This window comes from Ctenopharyngodon idella, chromosome 24 (assembly GCF_019924925.1).
Source record: "Ctenopharyngodon idella isolate HZGC_01 chromosome 24, HZGC01, whole genome shotgun sequence".
Lineage (NCBI taxonomy): Eukaryota > Metazoa > Chordata > Actinopteri > Cypriniformes > Xenocyprididae > Ctenopharyngodon > Ctenopharyngodon idella.
Window position 1 is genome coordinate 26237549 of NC_067243.1, and position 22116 is coordinate 26259664.

General features: G+C 38.8%; 4 protein-coding genes across 5 annotated transcripts; all 4 read left to right on the plus strand.

Moving 5' to 3' along the window:
* The first annotated feature begins 9 nt into the window (after positions 1-9).
* On the plus strand, positions 10-16611 carry bmb (brambleberry). Of its 2 annotated transcripts, none has more exons than XM_051883573.1 (13): positions 10-165; positions 1163-1416; positions 3902-4030; positions 4205-4390; positions 6960-7182; positions 7324-7440; positions 10255-10434; positions 10520-10726; positions 13235-13397; positions 13578-13621; positions 15618-15739; positions 15896-15999; positions 16168-16611. In XM_051883573.1, the coding sequence occupies exons 2-13, from the start codon at positions 1177-1179 to the stop codon at positions 16295-16297; spliced, it is 1845 nt and encodes a 614-aa protein (XP_051739533.1). In that variant the 5' UTR covers positions 10-165; positions 1163-1176; the 3' UTR covers positions 16298-16611. The 2 variants fall into 2 exon arrangements, with proteins under 2 accessions (XP_051739533.1, XP_051739534.1); XM_051883574.1 differs by having other exon boundaries at positions 15899-15999.
* Positions 16612-16752: 141 nt separating this feature from the next.
* LOC127506808 (histone H1-like) lies at positions 16753-19816 on the plus strand. Its single transcript, XM_051883637.1, has one exon. The coding sequence runs from the start codon at positions 18460-18462 to the stop codon at positions 19078-19080; it is 621 nt and encodes a 206-aa protein (XP_051739597.1). The 5' UTR covers positions 16753-18459; the 3' UTR covers positions 19081-19816.
* Positions 19817-20017: 201 nt separating this feature from the next.
* LOC127506861 (histone H2A) lies at positions 20018-20463 on the plus strand. Its single transcript, XM_051883696.1, has one exon. The coding sequence runs from the start codon at positions 20051-20053 to the stop codon at positions 20435-20437; it is 387 nt and encodes a 128-aa protein (XP_051739656.1). The 5' UTR covers positions 20018-20050; the 3' UTR covers positions 20438-20463.
* Positions 20464-20898: 435 nt separating this feature from the next.
* On the plus strand, positions 20899-21577 carry LOC127506837 (histone H3). The gene has a single exon (XM_051883670.1). It carries the CDS (start codon positions 21128-21130, stop codon positions 21536-21538), a length of 411 nt encoding a protein of 136 aa, XP_051739630.1. The 5' UTR covers positions 20899-21127; the 3' UTR covers positions 21539-21577.
* The last annotated feature ends 539 nt before the right edge of the window (positions 21578-22116 follow it).

Consider the following 22116-nt stretch of genomic DNA (forward strand, 5'->3'; position numbering starts at 1 on the left):
GATGCTTCTTTTGCATCCCGTTGTCTCTGATTGGCTGAGGCGAGTCCATTTAAACAGTTGAATCCTTACAAGAGCGTTTAGATGAGTGTTTACTGTTCAGAGAAAGTGTTGATGGATTAATCTCGTTTGAGGTTTTATAGAGCAGTCCGTGTGGCGCATTTTAAGGTAAGTCAAGATAATGTGTGATTTCAGACGGGTCAGTGTTATATGTATTAAATCGTAAATTTGAATATATATCCTAAACTAATTGCATAACATGCATTTCCAGATAACATGCAGATTGTTAAAGTCCAATGCAGTTTGTGAGATTAATGAGATCATGTGTGCTCTGACCGCTTTGATTCACTCTCTGTGATTTCAATCAGCTGTGAGAGGATCCAAGCCCGGGCATGTTTCAGTCCCATTCACAGACCACACTAGTGTACTGTCAAGGGTGCACACTTAAACTAATACCACACTAGTATACTGTCAATAGTGCACACTTAAACTAATAACACACTAGTATACTGTCAATGGTGCACACTTGATCTAATACCACACTAGTGTACTATCAAGTGTGCACACTTGAACTAATACCACATTAGTGTACTGTCAATTGTGCACACTTAAACTAAATATTACACTAGAAAACTGTAAATGGTGCACACTTGAACTAATACCACACTAGTGTACTGTCAATGGTGCACACTTAAACTAAATATTACACTAGTGTACTGTCAATGATGTACACTTGAACTAATACCACACTAGTGTACTGTCAAAGGTGTACTCTTGAACTAATACCAAACTAGTATACTGTCAATGGTGCACACTTGAACTAATACCACACTAGTGTACTGTTAATGGTGCACACTTGAACTAATACCACACTAGTGTACTGTTAATGGTGCACACTTGAACTAATACCACACTAGTATACTGCCAACGGTGCACACTTGAACTTAATGTGAAGTGGAGGGTTTTCTGATAGACCATGTTCTGATTTGTAAAGTAATAAAAGTTACCATAATAATAGAGAATACAGGGCGGTTTCAAATGCTCAGTATGCCACATGTGTATTATATGTAGTTGAATTCTTGTTTGTAGTAAGATTTTTCAGGATCAACTGGGGAAAATGTCATGTCTTTTCCTCATTTTCTGTTTGCATTTGCTCTGTGTGCAGGGTCATTTCTGAGGATGGCTCCCTGGTTTGTGATGCTGTGGCTGTTAAGTATGCAGTATGGTGAGGTGGATGCTTTCTTTGACTGGCTGAAGAAGCCAGAACCTGCTCCTGCTCCTGCTCCTCCACCAGAGCCGGTTGCATCTATTCTGCTCCAGGGAGAGACCCCTGCCTTTGAAATGAGTGTTGTTGATGAGAAGTTTTTGGCGGAAGCAAAGCAGATGGAGCTCAGTCCTCTGGACAGCTGCCATTTCCGGGTAAGAGCAATGGCATATTTACATCTTTACACAACTACGCTATTATAACATGATTCTTTTAGCAATTTTTAAGTCCACAGCAGAAGCTAAGATGTAATTGAACTTCTTTACTCATATATATATATATATATATATATATATATATATATATATATATATATAATGATGATGTCACTTTGAAGAATTTCACAAAAATTAAACATCGTTGTGCATGTCACCACATTCACCAGAACAACAGATCAAAAATACAATTCAAGTAAAGGTTGCTCAAAGTTGTAAGGTATTAAACAGCAATATGAAGTATGCAAATAAGGCAAAAGCTAATACACATGTATTTAATAGGCCAGGTTTTTCAAACTGGGGTCTGGGGACCTACGGGGGCCGCAACACAGTGCTAGGGTGTCCGTTATAGAAAAACACTGTAAAAATTAGTTTTATAAATAAATAATAAAACTAATATTAAGTAACTAAATTTGAACTATAACTACAGTAAAATTTGATGTGATTAAATAACAAAAAGATGTAACAATATAAAACCCCTGTTTTAGGCCACTGTTACCTATAACAATCTGATGTTATGGTCAGTGATAACTTGAGTTATGTAATCAGATTACTTTTTCGAGTAACTAGTAAAGTAACACATTACTTTTTCAATTTACAACAAAATATCTAAGTTACTTTTTCAAATAAGTAATGCAAGTTACTTTGTTTTCTCATTTATTGACTGACAGCTCTCCTGTCCTCATGTTGAGAGAAATAAAGTGCAGAGATGTTGTGTGCGCTGTGTGAACATGGTTATTGTAGTTCTAAATGTGAACAGGCATTTACTCATCTGACTTGCACAAAAACAATCAGTATTCCTCAAAATGAATAAAAACAGTGAAATGCAATCTCAGAATTTTATGCAAACCTGTAATAATTAACTATATTAAATTACACAAATATACTTTATGTATTTAATCTCACTTTATTAACCAATGCTGCTGACCTTCAATGATCTAACTCAACCATACTAATAAGCAAAAATGACTTTAGATTAGATTTAGAAATAAGTGTTGAACTTCCTCCTCCTGTAACCTGTTCTTCTTTACTCCAGAATGGCAGCACAGCTGAAAGGTTTGTTTGAGCTGCGCCCTCTACTGTACAGGCGTAAATATGCATTTCCTTCAGCAGGGTTAGTTCACCCAAAAATGAAAATTCTGTCATTAATTACTCACTCTCATGTCGTTCTACACCCGTAAGACCTTCGTTCATCTTCAGAACACAAATTAAGATATTTTGATGAAATCTGAGAGGTTTTTTATCCTCCGTTGAAAGCAACGAAATTAGCACTGCCAAGGTCCAGAAAGGTACTAAAGACATTGTTAAAATAGTCACTGTGACTACAGTGGTTCAACCCTTGTTATGAAGCGACGAGAATACTTTTGTGCGCAAAAAAAAAAATAAAAATGACTTTATTCAACAAATGCATCTCTCCTCTATCATTCTGCTAAGCTATTTATGTTGCAGAGCTTCCGTGTTTACGTCCGAACGGCGGCTCATTATTGGCCGACTCGTGCGTCAGCATCATTCATGCGTCATGCTGGGGCAAGTAATTAATGACAGAAATTTCATTTTTGGGTGAACACAGTTAGTTACTTTTTTTAGGGAGTAATGCAGTATTGTAATGCATTACTTTTAAAAGTAACTCTTCCTAACACTGGTTATGGTCATTGAATAGTAACAGTCATGTGCAAATTGTGTTTTTCAAACACTTAGTTACCTGGTGCTAATAAACAATGCATGCAAGTCATTATGAAATCAAAATTTAAGTTTTGGCTTTTAGTATGAATGTGTTAGCCTTAAAGTTATCTATAAGCTGCTTTACTTCAAAACAATGTCAAAATTAGCATTTAGAAAAGACTTAATATGCATTAATAATTTGCAGTATCTCTCTTTGAATCAAATGATGACATCACTCTGCACTTTAGCTTCTCATCAGATTTTCTGTCCAATCAAATGCTCTCTAGAATGTTAAACGTCCCGCCCCCTACATTATAAAAAAAGACACTAAAGCGGTGTCTGAAATCGGTCACTTGTTCATACATTTACTGATTTTTATATAGTGAATGTCTTGCACATAGAGCATAGTAAATGATGCAGACAGAATAAATCTTTTTATTTTATTTTTTTATATATTTCATTTTTATTTCATTATGAATTAATTATGTGTGCTTATTTATGTATTTATTTATTTATTTATTTATTACTATTTTTAAATTAAATGACAGTGACAAAATAAGTACCTGTTCACGGAGTATGCAATTTCGGATGCAGCCCAGGTGTAATGACACTGCCCTCTACTGGGAAGGAGCAGCAGCTCAGTTTCATTTAAAGATAAACACACAAAAACAGTATGTTTTTGCTTTCACTCAAAAGATGGACAGTTCTCAGTTCTTGCATATGTTTGTTTCTTTTTTTTTTTCTTTTTCTTTTTTTTAAATAGGTTGTTGCTCAGCTCAAAGCTACTTGCAGCGGCCTGTCAGAAGAGCAGTTGGCCAAACTGGGTGTTGCTTTGTTCAACTGCCAATCAGAGGTGGAGGGTCGCAGGACTTACCTTTGCACTGAAGAAATGGTATGGGCAATTGCCGAAACTGCTATTTTTTGGGGGGGTTTTTTAGGTCCTGAATCTGCTGAACTGTTTTTCAGTGAAACGCTTGTCATTCTGCCAGTTTTAGTAGTGTAGCAGTTAGTATCAAGAATCCATTGAGTCTGATTAAACGAATAATGGATATCTCTCTCTCTGCAGTCTATAAAAGAGTGCACAGCGGACATGGACTCAGACACGTGGAATGCATATCACATTGTCAGCAACCGAGCGCGCGCCGTGTGTTATGCCACGCGCCAGCAGCACTTTCGTAAGCGAGCGGAGCTGACCGTTAACGCCTTGATTTCCACCGCAACTAGTCAACTGGATGCTATGAAAGACCTAAAGGTGTGTCATAAATAACTTCATTTTATTTTTTTATTTTGTTCCTGGTCTTAAGGCCAATTCACACTGCACTGACGGACACCAACCATATTGCAGTACATCACTTCTCAGACGTTCCACAACCCAACAAACATCTGTTGCTGTTGGTCAGCACTTGTTTTTGCTGTCTGAACTGATGTTCAATCGATGAAAGAGTGTTAACCAACAGACACAGACGGTTACACATTGATCCGACAAAACCTGACGAAGTGGCTGTCGCCGCCTGTCGGTTCAGTGTGAATTGGCTTTCACTGTGCACGTTCATGTCGTGCTCTTCCAAATAAAGGTCACTCAGTTGGGGAAAATGTTAACCGACTGTCATGTATTGCCCTCTTATTTGAATGCTCTGTTTTAAGGGGTGTGTCTGCTGTGTGACTTCAGCGCCCACTGCTGTGATTGGCTGACATCTTTCCATTTGAAGTATCTAAATATTACTCTCTCAAACTTTTAGCACATTTTTACTATTATAGCTCTCAAGGTTAACTAATCATGTGACGTGTTGATAATAGCATTATAGATTATAGAATTTAAACCTATGGCATTATATTTAGATTGTGGCATGAAAGGTTGCAGGGATGAACATTGTAGACGATCACAGACATGTTGTTGAGCGCATGAAAACAGTCATTGCAACTCAATTTCTGTACACCTACGAATGCTTTCATCATAACTAACGGTGCAAATGCGATATAACTAAGAGATTTGTTGAATAAAACGGGAGTTTTGGTGTGAATCCCGAACTCAGTCACTGATAAACTTGCACTGTTTGATTGACAACTCAAGTGATTGTAAAGGGAGCGTTCTTTGATCGCTTTCTATATATAATTTAATCATCATTTAAATGACAGATTATTTTCATCCTACTAAGAGAAACAACATGAAGTTGGCCGTTTAGTCACTGCCACTGGTTTGATTTACTGACACAGGCAAAGAACATCTGACTGTACATGAATCATTACATATCAGATCAGGCACTAGAATGAACACAGTTACTTGTTGTCACATTACTGTCGAGTCCATATCGTAAAAGTCTGTTTGCAAAGCCTGCCCTGAAATGCGATTGAGTTACCAAAGAATCCACAGTGAAATGTACCGAATATAAATAAAAAAAAAAAAGCTCAACTGAGACATTCACATTGTTGAAAATAAATAACCATATTCCTAGCATTAGGATCCTTTTGAAAGGTAATGTTATTTTTCTGTTGAATCGCCCTTCTCCTCATCTCACTAACACACCAGTGGGCAGGGCTAACGTTGCAATGATGTAGGCGTTGATTTCTTCTGTGGAGGTGGCGTTTCACCTATCCCAGATATGCACATTCCAGTATCAGTCATTCAATGGGCCTGGTGTAAATAAAAGCTTTTACTGGACTAACAAGGAAGTTTTCAATTCTGAAACTTACAGGATATTCTTATAGTACAATGACCTCTTATATATCAAAAGCTCAAGGAAAAGTTGATTTCTCAATTCATGACCCCTTTAAAGGAACACTCCACTTTTTTTGAAAATAGGCTCATTTTCCAACTCCCCTAGAGTTAAACAGTTGACTTTTACCTTTTTCGAATCCATTCAGCCGATCTCCGGGTCTGGCGGTACCACTTTTAGCATAGCTTAGCATAGTTCATTGAATCTGATTAGACCGTTAGCATCTCGCACAAAAATGACCAAAGAGTTTCGATATTTTTCTTATTTAAAACTTGACTCTTCTGTAGTTACATTGTGTACCAAGACCGACGGAAAATGAAAAGTTGCGATTTTCTAGGCCGATATGGCTAGGAACTATACTCTCATTGTGGCGTAATAATCAAGGAACTTTGCTGCCGTACCATGGGTGCAGCAGGCGCAATGATATTATGCAGCGCCTGTGACCCCCTGCTTGAACAGGGAGCGTGCCTTGCAACCATGGAGACATTTGTGAGAGACGCTGCATAATATCATTGCGCCTGCTGCACCCATGGTACGGCAACAAAGTTCCTTGATTATTACGCCGGATTATTTTTATTTTTTATTTTTTATTTTTTTACAGTCGCAAAGTAAGTTTCAAACCAAATGTAGTACCTACTGTATAGCATGCCATTTTGGACACAGCGATGTATTAATCTGCTTGATTTATAAAGACATTGTAAAAGTAATCCATGAGAACTTGTTTGGTGAAATAGAATAGACTTTCAATGAAGGGACCAAAATCTCTCAGGTTTCACTGAAAATATCTTTGTGTTTCAAAGATGAGCAAAGGTCAAATGGCTTTGGAATGACAGGAGGGTAAGTAAATGATGAATTTTCACTTTGGGTGTGGACTAACCCTTTAACTTGTCCCTCAGCCTTCCCATCCCAGTACTGTCGGCAGTGTTTCTGGAGAGGAATAGTGCTCCAAGATCCACTAACGTGATAAAATAAAGTTGTGATCATTTTTTTTTTTTTTTTTTTTTTTTTTTTTTTCCCTCTTTCTGAAATGTCAGATTATGGGTAAAATGAATGCAATTTCATGTTGACTTTACTCTTTTCTGGTTCTTTATTCATGTTGATCTGCAGGAGGGTCAGAACGAGCTGAGGGAGATGACCGCTGCCTCACTGGACAAGCTGCTGGAGGGTCACAGTGCCCTACAGCTCCAGCAGGGGGCACTAAAGGAAGGGCAGGAGCAGCTAGATGCTTCTATCAGTGAAAATCTGGAGAGATTGGCACAGGAGAAGGCTCTCATCAGCACCGGGCAGCAGCTGGTGGCTCAATTAATCCAGGGCATCACACAGAGAATGGGTCAGTCACTGATAGATGCACTTTCTTCAAGGACTTTCAGTGTTTAAAATGTATTCATAGTGACTTGGCTCATGCTCTCTGCACAGTTATGTTTGACTGTCTGCGGTTATAGAACGTTTCATCTCTGTTGCGTGTTTACAGAGAATGTAAGTGGGCAGCTGAAGGATCAGACTGCAGAAGTGCAGGAAGGACATCAGGCGATTCTTGATGACCTGGCTGTGGTCCGAGGAAGTGCTCAGGACATCTACCATAAAATGGGTGATTACTCTCCAATGATAAACTACCTGTCAAAAGTTTGGACCATTTAAAAAAAAAAAAAATGTTATAGGGCCCTATTTACACCTGATATTAAGATGCGTCTTGGTCGGTCGGATCACAAGTAGACAAGGAAGACATTCCCGTTTACACCTGCTGTTTTAATCGGTCTCTTTTGTCCACTTTCAACCACTTCTGTCCTGATGTCTTTGAGGGGAGTGTCTATGGGTGGGTAAATGTATGGGTTTTTTCCAGAGATGACGGAAAAACACACAGAAAGTGGCAGCTTTTGTTTCTGCTCTGATAGATGCAAGACTGGCCAAGTATGTGTTAGAAATCAGGAATGGTGAGAGAACACTGTGCTTGGTACATTTTTCATCTTCAAACCAAATTTTGGTCTTCAGCTGACAAAGTTTAAATCCCATCTGGCTAGCGCACTTCCCATAATGTTTACGCATTAGGTCTGTAGGCGGAGAGTAGGTGGTCTTTTTTTGGCTGTTTGAACACATTTGACCACATAAAAGCAATCTGGACGAATGCATTTTCTTCTGGAAGTGGTCAAAAGTGGACAAGCTCAAAATGTTTTACACCCTGTTTTAGGGCTGGAAGATATGGCCTAAAATTAAAATCTCAGTTAAATGAACATTTTTACCTCGATTATGATAATTTTTTTTTTTTTTTTTGGGCACCTTATAGTTAACTGACAAGGTTTGTACTGTAAATATGCTTGACTATTAAAGGTGGGATATTTTTTTGATGAAAGAGTGCTCTGAAAGAGTTTTAATGAAAGAGTGCTCTGACATAACAGCTCCACTTTCAGCAGTTATTTTATCTATGGGTCGTAACATTTACATTTACTCGTTGTAAATCGTTGTGATCCGATCGACCAGAATGCATCTTAATAGCAGGTGTAAACCAGGCCCAAGTCTCTTCTGCTCACCAAGACTGCATTTATTTAATGAGAAACACAGTAAAAACAGTAATATTGTGAAATGTTATTAGCCGCATTTCCACCGCAGGAACTATCTCCAGGAACATAAGGACTTTGGGGTGGTACTCTGTGTGTTTCGACCGCAGGGACCAGGGTCTAAATGAAGTTTAGGGGAGAAAGTCCCTGCTTTTTAGAGATGCACTCACTTCTTACCGATTCCAAGCCGATCCGTTTTGTTAACTGTGGCACAGGCAATAATGTCAGCTGCACGTTCTCGCTCTCTTCTTTCCGACGGTGAAGTGACACACACCCGCGCGGGCACCTCCTCTCTCTCACTCGTCTCGTTCGCTTCGGTTAGTGCATAATTTTAGTTATTACCACAGGTTTCGGGCTCACAGCAAAAGCGCGTGCACCACTGATCTATATTAGTGGAGCGAACAAGCCGCTTCTCAGTCTCAAACAGAGTCACAACAAGTACCAAAATGAGTGGCTTACTGCGTTTAAATGGTCAAATACATACAAAATTGTGTCAAAATGCCCGTCTTGGCGATTTATTCATATAAACAGTCCGTTTTGGATCGTTATAGTTGAGAAAGAGAACGTATTGGGTCCATTCATAAACTCTTAAAGGGACAGCAGTTCAGTATTCCTGCTGCTGTCTGTTATGTTAATCAAAGAACAAAAGACAAAGAAAGTCACTTTCTGCTCTTGACTGAATACATTTTATAAATTTAATTTATATATATATATTTTTTTTTTTTCCTATTAAAAACATTTTCAGACCTTTTTTTTTTTTTTTCTCAAATTGAATGGATGTTATCTTTTGAACTCTTGGCATGAAAACAAACATGTTTCAACCAATCTTTAATGATTTTTCATCTTCATCGCTATTTCAAAATAAAGGTCTGAACATGCCTTATGAGTATGAAAATATGCTTGTTGCAAATTGATAAATTACTGCTCCTCTGTAATTTTATTTTGAAAATCAGTCAAATGATATATAGTTTGTCAAGATTAGTTTAGGTTTAGTATAGGATATTACTGTTTTAAATATGTAATGGCTGTGGGACAGTGACAGCTAACAGGTTAATATTTACAGTAAAGACTACAGAAATTAAGGTAAACAATGTGTTATTTTACATTTGATTACTTTAATTTCTGCAGTATTTCTTACCTGAATAAAAACCTACTTAACCTGAAAAACTTAGTTTCATAGCTCTCTTTATTCTATTGCATTTATTTGTGCTGTTATTTGCGCTTTTTTTTTTTTTTTTTTTTTTTTTTTTTTTTTTATGAAAATAAATCTTTGCTTTGAAGAAAAGTAGATTTTTGTATTATAGTTCTTAGAAAGAAAATCGGAATCTGCAAAAATCGGTATCGGCAAATCACACTAACAAAAAAAAAAATCGGAAATCGGAATCGCCCAAGAAAATTGCAATCGTTGCATCTCTAGTACTTTTTCAAAGTTCAGGACTGGGCGCTGAACATGCTGGTTGGTTGACTCCACACAGCATTTTGTTTCAACCACCATTTTTCTATTGCGGTGTGTGCAGTAAGAGTTGTTTGCTATTTGAATCAACAATGGAGTACGACTGGTGGACCGACAACAAGGTTCAGGCTTTATTAAGCTTGTATGTGGAGGATGAAATCCAACTGGAAAGTCGCACACAGTCCTACATCGCCGGACTTAATCTTCACGGTACTTTAGACCACGATGGAAACGCAGACAGCAACAGGACAAAATGTCCTTTAAAACATCTTAGTAGTTCTCTAGAGATCTCACAGCAACCACCTATAGCACTGTACTGGCAAAAATCAAGAACAAGTTAGCTCTGTCTTGGCAGCTAAGCTAAAATGATCCTGTTTGTGTTGATCCCATGATCCAGAGCTCAATCTGAACGGCTTCCTCCAGCAGCAGAACGCTACGGCTCACTTCTACTCTGAGCTCACCAGTAAGCTGGAGCGTATGAACGGAACTCTGGGATACATGCTGACGTATTTGGACAATATGCAGAATCGACTGGAGGACAGACTGCATATGATCCAGGGCTATCTTGGCTGGGCAGGTACTTGTTGTTTATTCATTTGTTCACAACCTGAACAATAATAATATTTGAATATGTTTTGGATAATGTTTAAATGTCTTTGTAGGCCTGAGCCTGCGTGCTCTGTGGACGTGTGTGATGCACGCTGGGTACTTCCTGTTGTGTGCGGTGCTGCTGTCGTTCCTGCAGTGTGCGACGTTCTCCCGCATCTCTCTGCTCCTCACCGTACCGATCAATGCCATTGCAGAGATCAACCAGCAGTCTGCGCTGGACTTGGTCTCGCTCACTTTGCTGTTGTTCACACTATCATTAGGTACTGTTTCTGTACTGAGAACGGTGTGTCGTTTCTGCACCGCTTCCGACACCATGTGAAATTAGTAATGTGCTTTTATACTTTTCAGGACATTTACTTTTCCACAAACTGAGGTAAATACTAATATATAGATGGACAGTGTCATATGTACAAAACACCATAATGGTAACACACATCACACTAAAGTAATGCAATAAATCATTAATTAAACAACATAAGATGTAACATAACCCTAATGTACACAACTGATAACAAAAAACTAAGAAGAAACAATTAAATTAAAAACCATCAAATGTGAAGTGTCACACAGGGAATTCTGGGAATTTCTGTTTTTTTTCACTGTAAATTATATGATAATTTGTTAATTTTACTTGCAAAAATGGTACATTTAACTGTAAAATTACACAAAATGTAAGGTTAGATCTATTACGGTTTTAGATAAAACTGTTATACAGAGAAAGTAAAAGTTATACGAAAAGTTTTATAGAGTTAGCCTTGAACAGAAATACATAATCATGTTTTGCTTTGTCCCTTCAAAGTCACGTTTGATTTACTCTTTAGCGTAAAGGTTGAGAAGTGCCTGGACTTCGGCATCGGTCCATCTATCGCTTTTTTTCCATGTTTGTGGAGTAAATATATAGGCTATAAACAGTGTTTAGCACATTCTTATTTTGCTGCGTTTGACGCTTTTCTGGCTCAAAATATTTTGCTGTATTTGGAACAATATTCCTGTCTGAAATATAATCCTAACCATATCCCTACCCCTAAACCTAACCCTACCCATAAGTTTTCCCTAAAATCTTTTCCCTAAAATCTATTTTCATCTTTTTTTTCTTTTTTCTTTTTCTTTCTTTGAGGTAAATTTGTGTCTTTCCAAAAAAGAAACTTGGAGACTCCAAGGACACCAGATAACCATATGATATGAGTCCATATTATTCACCACCCCAAAGTGCACAAAATATTATAAATTGTAAGAATTTTAAATCTTAAAGATGTTACGTTTGCTGTTGTTGTCACGCTGAACAACAATTAATTACTGTATGTGCATTATTGTAAGGGAAGGTTTAGGGTTGGGGTAGGTGTAGAGGTTAATAAAACAACCTGATAAGTAGCTAATTTCATTTATAATTTTATGGCGAGATTTTGCGTCTCTTCCAGCCATAGCTGCATCCCTTCTAGCCACAATCCTATACCAGCCACACTGAGCTGACTGCATATAGATACTAAACAGATCCTTCTTATAAAACACCCACCAGATGTGAATTTTGACAACTTCGCCACCATATTGAAATGTGCACATGCAAAAATGCCATGTTAACAGTTAGTTTTGACATACATGGTTTTTCGCATTAATAATAATAATGGAATCACATGCAGGGTTGACAAGTCTGGCGTAATTGGGCTACTTATAAACTTTATTTTAAACTCCCCCCACCCCCGACATGGGTTAAAGGTTTGATATACATATTTCAATACAAACATTTTAGTTAAATATAATTTATGCAATATTTTATATTCCACCAATGGTAGAACTGTGCTAAATGTTTTGTGAAGGAGCCTTTGAACTGTGTTTTTGATCACTACGATATAGTGGTTTTCAGTTTGCATAATAGTGACAGTAAAATATGTATTTTAGGTAAGGAAGTGGCATGTTTTGATATTTGGGATATGGTCTTTGGGCTATTTCTGATTGGCCATTGGGCTAGTTTTGTTACACAGAACTGGCAACCCTGACTGTGTGCCTAATGTACGACTGCTGAATGTATTTATCTTGGTTACAGTTGTCATCCATCAAAACAGTGGACTGAAAACTTTTCTGGAGTTGATCGTTTAAAATGATCTGATTTCCACCACCATGTCCCTTTTAGGGGCTCCGTAGGTCTCAGAGATGCTAAAACATAACAGTGTCTCTTGTCCCAAAAAATATGAAATCCAGTTCCAATGTTGAGAGAAGTTATTTAAATCGATGGAACCAGATTGTTTACACTCGTTGCCAAATCAGCCATTCCAGGATGACATAGAAGTTTTTAATATTAGGAGAATATCCACCAACATGCTCTTTCTATCCCTGAATCATGTTTTAACCCTGTGAGGTGTTTTTTAAAAACTGTCAAACTTGTCAAATTCTGCATCTTTATGCTCCTTAAATGATTATTTCCACTATAATATTGATTGATTAACCAACCTCAGAGGTCGAAACATTTAATATTTGTCAAATATTAAATTTTTAGCTACTTCGGAAGTCATACAAACAACAAACATCTGCAATTGTTTGTGCTAATGTTGCTGTTTTGGGCTGCTTTGGATACTCAAATAATCAGAGCAACATTTTAAAGTATTTACAGTTATTTTGAGGTGAATTAATCTACAAATGACCTGTAGTTGCACATTAAACTAGGAAGAAGACAACAAGTTCCATGTTTCAACTTTAAATGCATGAAGATTTATACCACACGTATCTCATGTGTTCATGAATGTCCTCTTGACATTCTTGTTCTTGTGATCTAGGTCGCTGGTTTGTGCTTCAGGTGCTTTGGGCGTTGTCTAAAATGAAGGGCCAGACCTGCAGCCCTCCTCCTCCCCTCCTTATGGGCCCCACTGAAGAGAAGACCCCAGAGAAAGAGAGCCAGTCGACGGAGCGCTGCCCGGCGTCCTCGTCCACTCCTGTCCCGTAAGTCTAGGATCGCAGAAGGGAGTGATGAAACAAAATGTTAACTATAGCAAGAGCTGTCTCTTTCCTTTCAAAACCAATTCACCCTTAACATGTCTGCTTTATTACTATTTTATATTACAGCTAATTGTTTTTGTGTGTGTGTGTGTGTGTGTGTGTGTGTGTTTGTTCTCATTGTAGAAATGACCTAGACTGCGATTTGGAGGTGGAGAGCTTCATGATTGGTATTTTCCTCTTGTCTTTCTTATTCCATATTTTCACAGCCACTGTCTGATAATTAATGGTGTTTAATCATAATTAGGGTTAGACAGGGTTTTTACAATCAAATTTAAGACTTTAACTTTATTTGTGTGGGTCTTAAAAGTGTAAAGATAAAAGGTCTTAATGTCTATATAGAACAAACACATACAATCTCAAAATAAATCATGCATCTCAGATTCTTTTGTTTAAAAAAGACCTCTTAAAATAGAGACACTTGTTATAGCATTTTGGCCTTAATTTGATCAAACTGAATTTAAAGGTACAATATGTAACTTTCGCCACTAGAGGTCACTTATTTTAAAACAAAGGCGTAGCTAATGTATTAAAGATTTATCAACATTACTATAGTATGAAGCAGGATGTTGCTGAAAGCTGCTGGAGCGATGGCTAATGAGAGACGAGTGCGACACGTCTCTCAAGCAGTGGAGCTTTTATTATGCCACAGTCGCTGCTTCCGCTTCTTCGGTTATGAGTATGTGGGGTAACGCAGCGCTGTTTTATCATATTAGATACATTTATGTATTGAAAGTTGTTATAGTGCTACTCGTGTGTTCACTCGGCGGCTACTTTGTTACTTGTTGCACACTGCAGTAAGCTAGATCAATATTAGGCATGGTAAAACATGGTACTCGAGGTAAATCAAGAAAACGAGATTCAATCAATAAGACTAAAAGTGCTGAGCTATATAACAATTAGTTTTTAGTCTATAATTATATGCAAACAGTTGTTCCCTTGTCTAATAAAACATAATATATTAAAGTGTCTTTGGTGTTTCCATGGTTTCTTTTTTTAAGACTTTAAGGGCCAAATTTACTAACATATGCCTTCAGACGCAACATTTATGGGAGGAGAGTATTTAAATGAATCATACTAATGTTTGCACTAGTCAATTTATTGTTATTTGCACCATTATTTAATGCCCCACCAAAAAACATGTCTTAAACCAGATGCTAATTTGCGCTTCTCTTGGCAGTTCGAGTTGGTCATTATGGAAATGATCCGGCTATGTCTGTGTTTTAACGTGCACGTCGTCAGTAGATCACCCACATAACTTTCCACTCCCATCAGCTCTTTTATGGGATTGCGCTCTTACACTAATTTGCCTTGTTTAGTAAATCTGGCCTCAAGGACCTGCGGAAAGCCTGTTAAATATTTGAACGAATGTGATTTTGTGACCTGCCCTGCACCAGACATGTGATGTATCAAAACATTTGTTAAGAGTAGAAGTGGCAGCTGTTATCAAAAAAAGCTAAGGGTGTGTTCACACTTGGCAGGTTTGGTTTGGCTAAAAAGAACTCTGGTGCGATTGCTCTGTTAGTGCGGTTTATTTGAATAAGTGTGAACACTACCATCCCAACACTGGTGCACACCAAACAAGCGGACCGAGGTCACTGAAAAGAAGGGTCTCGGTCCACTTCCAAATTAATTCTGGTCCATGTTGTTCATATTTCAGTCGAACCACACCAAAGACATGTAAATGAAACAAAAACAGGATATGATGTCACAAGATGCAACCCTAAAAAGGACAGAATCCTCAAGCATACCTGTTTTTTCTCGTCATAGTCATGATGAAGTTTATTACAGTTGCTTTGGAAATGCCGTCTCCTTACAGCAGATCTTCGTTTGTGTGTAACGGAGTAATTTTGACTCCTTTACAGATTTTATAAACTCTTCAGAAGTTCTTAGCTTTTAAAAATACAATCATTATGCACATTTAGCCCAGAACACAACATGATTTATACCACATATTAGATTTGATCTCCCACCTCCAAAAATCACGATTCCTGATTGTCACTCCCACAACTTTTGCCATAGCAATGCTCTAAAACCCCTCAGAACACATTTGTAACCGGCAGACAACCACACACAATCCTAGAGGGGGGTGTTGTTTTTTTTCTCTCACAGACCATACTTGCATGTTTCTTCAGAAAGTGTTAACTGTCTATCTTCTTGCTGTAGGTGATCCATGCATCCTGGCCATGTCTCCATCTCAGTCTCATGGACCTCCAAAGTTCAGTCATCTAACAGGAACACCCAACCATTCAACCCCCAGACTCAAGAATCGCCACAGCATTGCAGGGGTAAGTAGTTATATACTGAGACCATTTTTGTTTATTTTAAAAATGAACACAAATGAATGAATGAATCAGTCACTTCCTAGCGCCGTGTTTGTGTTTTTGCTATAATTTGATGGGTTGCAAACTGCAAAACTGTTCTTGAAGTCATTATCTGGTTAGCAGGCAGTGCTGGAGAATGTTCCTCAGAGGAACCTAGGAGGAGTGTTGGAGACCATGAATCACTCACGAAGCTCAAGCCCCAACCATTCACTTGCCAGCAACAGGTAATCTTCCTTAATGCTTAGTCAACTTAAACTTAAAATTGACCATGTCTGCAGATGAGTAAAGAGAAGGCAAATGTGAATGGATTCATAGGAATCCAATATTTTGGATAAAAATCTTTGGTCTCACTATGGATAGGCATCATTTTATTTTTATTTTTTTGGGTGAAGTTCTTTTTCAGGTCGCTCACTGTGCAGCGGTGTCACTCGGCTGGGTCAGCCGTGCAAAAAGAGGGCTGTGGTGGGTCAGGACTACTGTAGGGTACATGAAGGTGGCCACACCTCCTACAGTCGACTCTAAAATGGATTCCACAACTTTATAACTGACTTCTTTCTTCAGAAGGATTTGAAGAATCTACTTTGCACTTTTCTCTTTACTTCTTAACTATTTAATCGGACTAGTTCGTTTGTTTTTGGTCATGGTGGATTTTATTACATGTATGTTGTAGTGGCACTTTTAGATGTATTCTGCATTATTTATAATAAATTATGAAAAATAAAATTGCAATGCACGCTTTTTACTACAATTTGCAAGTACTGCTAGATTTCAGCGTGCTATTTGCAAATGCATGATGTCCTACAAGCCTTTATTAAAGCCTTTTTGGGAGAAATGTTGGAGTGTCTTCAGAGTGCATTTGTATGTCAAGTTGATAAACTGGAATGCTAATGGGCAGCTCTCTCAAAGCATTAAAGACCCCTAGGAGAGTACGTTTGGCCTGAAATCACCTGGTATTAACTTGCGTCTCAGACGTGACTCCTGTGAACATTGTGATCAGATTTTGAAAAAACTATTTGATACAATTCAAGATACAGAACTCATGATACAATACTACCGTGATAGTTGATGCCAAAATAAAGTTTTTGTTATCATTTTTACTTTTAAGATGTATGGTAAAAAGTTGAAAAATGCACTGTTGATTTAAAATGTCAAATTTTGGTATTACATCAGGGGTGGACTTGAATAAGCTTGGTCCTGGTCCCCAGTGTACAAGTCAGTAACAAAGGTTTATGTGTCAGGTGCTTTGTTTCTTTAACTACTTAAAAAGCCCTTTAAATAATACATCATCCTCCCACTGCCCCCACCACATGTCTTTCAGCTTTACATCTGTGGACCAGCAAGCTTATATTGTGACCTACAACACTTTTATATATTATAACATGTTGGCATATTTACTGCACCATTTGCCACACAATGTAGATCAAAGAAAAATGTTTTTTTTTTTTTTTTTTTTTTTAATGTTTTTTATAAACTAGTCAGTCAGAAATCTGACTAGCTGTTAATATTAGCAAAGTTAATATGGACAGTTTCTTAAAGGTGAATCTAGTACAACATTAGGCATGAGTAATTGGGTAATTTGCATTATTAAGACAAAATTAAAAATGAATTGTTGGATCCTTAAAACCTTGTGTCCTCAAAATCTCACTCTAACCAGCCAAAGAAAGATATTTATAAATAAAATAACTGTTGTTCAATCAGTTTTGAGAGCAAAATTATATCAATTTAAGTTCAGCAGTGTCCACAGTATGTTGTTTTAGGCCAAGAAGTTTTCTCAGTTTTAGTTCAGGGTTAAAGAGAGATGGTGAATCTTTGGTTTTTGTGAGACAAAATATCCTCAAACCCCCCCGACTTACAAATAAGGAATACAATCTTAAGGAGGCAATGCCATAAGAAATACTAGCGTTGCAAAGTTTCAAACATTGTCCAGAAAAGTACAAGAAAGGAGGGAAATAAGAAATAGTGATACAAATAAGTTGTATTTTAAGGATAATTTTAATAAGGAGAAACAAATATGATATTTTCATTTAGTATGTGTACATCAGCTTATGAAAATGTATTTAACAAGTTAAAATATTAATACTTTAGCGATGAAACGTAGTTTATTATCATCTGCTGAGCGAAGATGAGGGCCAGACAGGAGAGTCACAAGCAGACTCTGATCCTCCGGATGATGTTCGTGTGCTTCAAGCTGCCCAAAACAACAGCTGTATGAAAGCCTCCTCACGCCCCTCACTAATGCTGATTTTATTAAAGTCGCATTCAGACTGTTTGCTGAACACACAGCGGACGCGTTCAGGCTTTTATCAACTTTTCAATTAAAACGAGGGCTCAAATGTACACGCGGCTTTTCCCCGTGGCTGATGCTCGCCTTGGATTTGGTCTGACGGAGGCAAAAGAAACATTTCCTCTCCGCGTATTTTCGTCTCCAGTGAAAGCTCAGAACCTCTGCTCGGTGCTCACTTTGTTTTGACTGCGACAAACTATTTTACCACTCCAGTTTTGTCCCAAATGTAAGAGAAGAAAACACAAACGCGAGGGGCTCGTGAAGACGCAGATACACCGAGCACGGCGGTTGAGTCTATAAGGTTCTCATGTGTTATTTAAGAGCGCAGCGGCGCTCGAGCGCTGTTCATTGCCGAAATCAGACAGCGTTTGAAAGACTGTAGATCCGACTCCAGAAAGATATGGCAGAAACTGTTCCAGCCCCGGCTGCTGCCGCCCCGGCCAAAGCGCCCAAGAAGAAGTCAGCTGCGAAAGCCAAGAAAGCAGGTCCAGGTGTCGGTGAGCTCATCGTCAAAGCTGTATCCGCATCCAAGGAGAGGAGCGGCGTGTCCCTCGCCGCCCTGAAGAAGGCTATCGCCGCCAGCGGCTACGACGTGGAGAAGAACAACTCCCGCGTCAAGATCGCCCTCAAGAACCTGGTGACTAAAGGCACCCTGGTGCAGGTCAAAGGGACCGGCGCTTCGGGCTCATTCAAGCTCAACAAGCAGCAAGCCGAGCCCAAGAAGAAGCCGGCCAAGAAAGCGGCTCCTAAAGCGAAGAAGCCCGCGGCCAAGAAACCCGCTGCTGCCAAGAAGCCCAAGAGCGCAGCGGCAAAGAAGCCCGCCGCAAAGAAATCTCCCAAGAAGGCCAAGAAACCGGCCGCCACAGCCGCCAAGAAGGCGACGAAGAGCCCCAAGAAGGCAAAGAAGCCAGCAGCCGCTAAGAAAGCAGCCAAGAGCCCCAAAAAGGCCAAGGCGGCTAAACCTAAGGCGGCAAAGCCTAAAGCCGCCAAGCCTAAAAAGGCAGCGCCCAAAAAGAAATAAAGTTTTTTAGTGTTTCTCCTCAACGGCTCTTTTAAGAGCCACCCACTAAATCTGAAAAAGAGCAGAACTCCTTTACTGATTTGACCTGTAATTTTAATAGTTATGGAAGTAAATTCTTGTGAAAGCTTAATATTTGTTAACATGCGTGTTCTGGGCGCAGTATTTCAATTACAAAAAGCAGAGGGACATTCTACAGTGATTAACGTGAGAGAACACTTAACATTGCTTCATACTTACTAGTTTTAAAAACTGAAATTCAGTATATACACCAGCAAGTGGACGAGCCCGGAGATTTAGTGTTAATGCTTAGTACAAAGCTTAAAAAAAAAATAATAATAATAGTGGCGGGCCTCGTTTACCCTTCCAGGTGGACGTGAAAAAATGCTCGTTTCACAGACAAGGCTTAAGCTAGTCACAGACTAAAATGCATGTTTGAGCTGTGGTAACTGAAAGCAGCTTGTACTTTTTTTTCTTTCTCTAGAGAACGTTTTTAAAAGCTACATAAATATTGAACTAAGTTCAAGTTAATCCTGGTTTAGTCTAAGCCCTGTCTGTGAAACCGGGCCTTAATCTTGGTGAAGCAAATTATTTGTAAAGCTTATGTTAAAATGTTGTTTCACCACTTTAGCTCAACTGACAATGTTTGACACATGCTGACTGTATACTTGGAAATGCCATAAACTACGACAGATGTTAATATTTATTTATCTTAATAAACAATAAATTATTAACCTTACTTTATTGAGGTTTACTGGTGTTTTTTACCCAGCTCTACCTAACTTTTACCCAAAACCGATCACTAAAAGGGGGTGGGGTTTGGATGTGTTGGAGGGAAGTTCAGTGATTGGCTTGAAATCTTAACAGACTGTCAACCAATGGGCGACGAGAACGTTCCCTTAAAGGCAGCACCTCGAAACACCATTTCACATTCTTTCTGCATTGTTTGGAAAACAGTTCAACAAAAAGAAAAATGAGCGGAAGAGGCAAAACCGGTGGTAAAGCAAGAGCCAAGGCTAAGACTCGCTCATCCAGGGCTGGATTGCAGTTCCCCGTCGGCCGTGTTCACAGGCTTCTCCGCAAAGGCAATTACGCCGAGCGCGTCGGTGCTGGTGCTCCTGTTTATCTGGCGGCTGTGCTCGAGTATCTTACCGCTGAGATCCTGGAGTTGGCTGGAAATGCCGCTCGGGACAACAAGAAGACCCGCATCATTCCCCGTCATCTGCAGCTGGCGGTGCGCAACGATGAAGAGTTGAACAAACTTCTGGGCGGAGTGACCATCGCTCAGGGCGGTGTGCTGCCCAACATCCAGGCTGTGCTGCTGCCCAAGAAGACCGAGAAACCCGCCAAATCCAAATAAGCGGACTCAAATGTCTTATTGAAACCCAAAGGCTCTTTTAAGAGCCACCCATTTTATCTGAGAGAGAGCGCTTTTCTTTAATATTTTAATAACGCCATAAACCCAGTGGGTTGATTTGTTTTTAAAAACAAACAAAAAAAACCAAAACCATATGTATATATTTTGACCCATCAAAACCATTAATTGTAGGATTGCTCCGTATGGGCATTTACAAATAGTAGCAGGAACAAAGTGCTTTGAACGTATGGTAGTCCCGTAACTTTGTTTGGTAGAGATCGTTTTTTTTTTTTTTTTTTGGGCTCGTGTTTTGTTTTGTTGTAGTGCTTTTATACAGATGACGTGATCTTGTTCGAATCTGAGATCAGCACAATCTTTAGGAATAAAGTGAATATTTCAGAACAAATAAATACAACAATATAAGTATAAAGCCTCTGAGTGTGTTATACTGTTTGATGAGCAAAGTAGTAAACGGAACAAAATCGAGCGGGAAACCCTCTGCTTGTTTGAAAAGATGGAGCGCGCAGTCATTGGCTAGCAGTCATAAGCATACGTCACACATTAGCCAATCACAAGCTTTGGCACCCTCGCGATACTGTGAGCTCATGGCCGTGCAATGCCTTAAAAGCAGGCGTGTAACAGAAATGCGCATTTCCAGCGTACGCAGGACAGAAAGAGAAAAAGACTGCAGCAATGGCAAGAACCAAGCAGACCGCTCGTAAATCCACCGGTGGCAAAGCACCGAGGAAGCAGCTCGCTACCAAAGCCGCCCGTAAGAGCGCTCCAGCAACCGGCGGCGTCAAGAAGCCCCATCGTTACAGGCCCGGGACCGTGGCTCTCAGGGAGATCCGCCGTTATCAGAAGTCCACCGAGCTGCTGATCCGTAAACTGCCCTTCCAGCGGCTGGTGAGAGAAATCGCTCAGGACTTCAAGACAGATCTGCGCTTCCAGAGCTCCGCTGTCATGGCCCTGCAGGAGGCCAGCGAGGCTTATTTGGTCGGTCTGTTTGAGGACACCAACCTGTGCGCCATCCACGCCAAGAGGGTCACCATCATGCCCAAGGACATTCAGCTGGCCCGCCGTATCCGCGGAGAGCGTGCCTAAACCCGCATCAGCCACATCAAACCCCAAAGGCTCTTTTAAGAGCCACCAAAATTACACTGAACGAGGGAATTTCCAGTTTAACGCTTAATATGAGTAACGTTAGAAAACTGCATTAACGCTAGCTGGGTTTTTCTCTACATCATAAAATAGCATTAATTTTCAGTATTAAGAGGGGGAAAAAACGACCATAAAATATCCTCCTGAATACCAAAAAAAAATTCCCTTTTTTTTTTTATGCTCTAAATGTAATGACCACAAAAAAAAAAAAGAAATTTTGAAAAGTGATTTTTTTTTTTTTTTTTTTTTTTTTTTTTTTTAATTAATTTATTTATTTTTTATTATTCATGTATGTCCTCTGTAGTGGACACCAGAAATAAGACCTAAATAGACATGAAAAAGCAAAAACAATTTTTATTGTTTTTTATTGGGATTTTTATTTTATTTTTTAAATCTCAAAAATTTAAAAATTAAAATTTATAGGTTTCAGGATTTTTTTTTTTTTTTTTTTACCAAACTTTGTATAAAGATGATTCTCAACTATGTAAAAGATATAACAGAATGATTTGATATACCATTTT

Excerpts from the sequence above, each read along its gene's own strand:
- bmb (XM_051883573.1), top strand. The coding sequence starts at position 1,177 with ATGGCTCCCTGGTTTGTGATGCTGTGGCTGTTAAGTATGCAGTATGGT. Across the intron at positions 1,417-3,901 it reads TGGACAGCTGCCATTTCCGG|GTTGTTGCTCAGCTCAAAGC; the intron begins GTAAGAGCAATG and ends TTTTTTAAATAG. Across the intron at positions 13,398-13,577 it reads TCCTCGTCCACTCCTGTCCC|AAATGACCTAGACTGCGATT; the intron begins GTAAGTCTAGGA and ends TTCTCATTGTAG.
- LOC127506808 (XM_051883637.1), top strand. The coding sequence starts at position 18,460 with ATGGCAGAAACTGTTCCAGCCCCGGCTGCTGCCGCCCCGGCCAAAGCG.
- LOC127506861 (XM_051883696.1), top strand. The coding sequence starts at position 20,051 with ATGAGCGGAAGAGGCAAAACCGGTGGTAAAGCAAGAGCCAAGGCTAAG.
- LOC127506837 (XM_051883670.1), top strand. The coding sequence starts at position 21,128 with ATGGCAAGAACCAAGCAGACCGCTCGTAAATCCACCGGTGGCAAAGCA.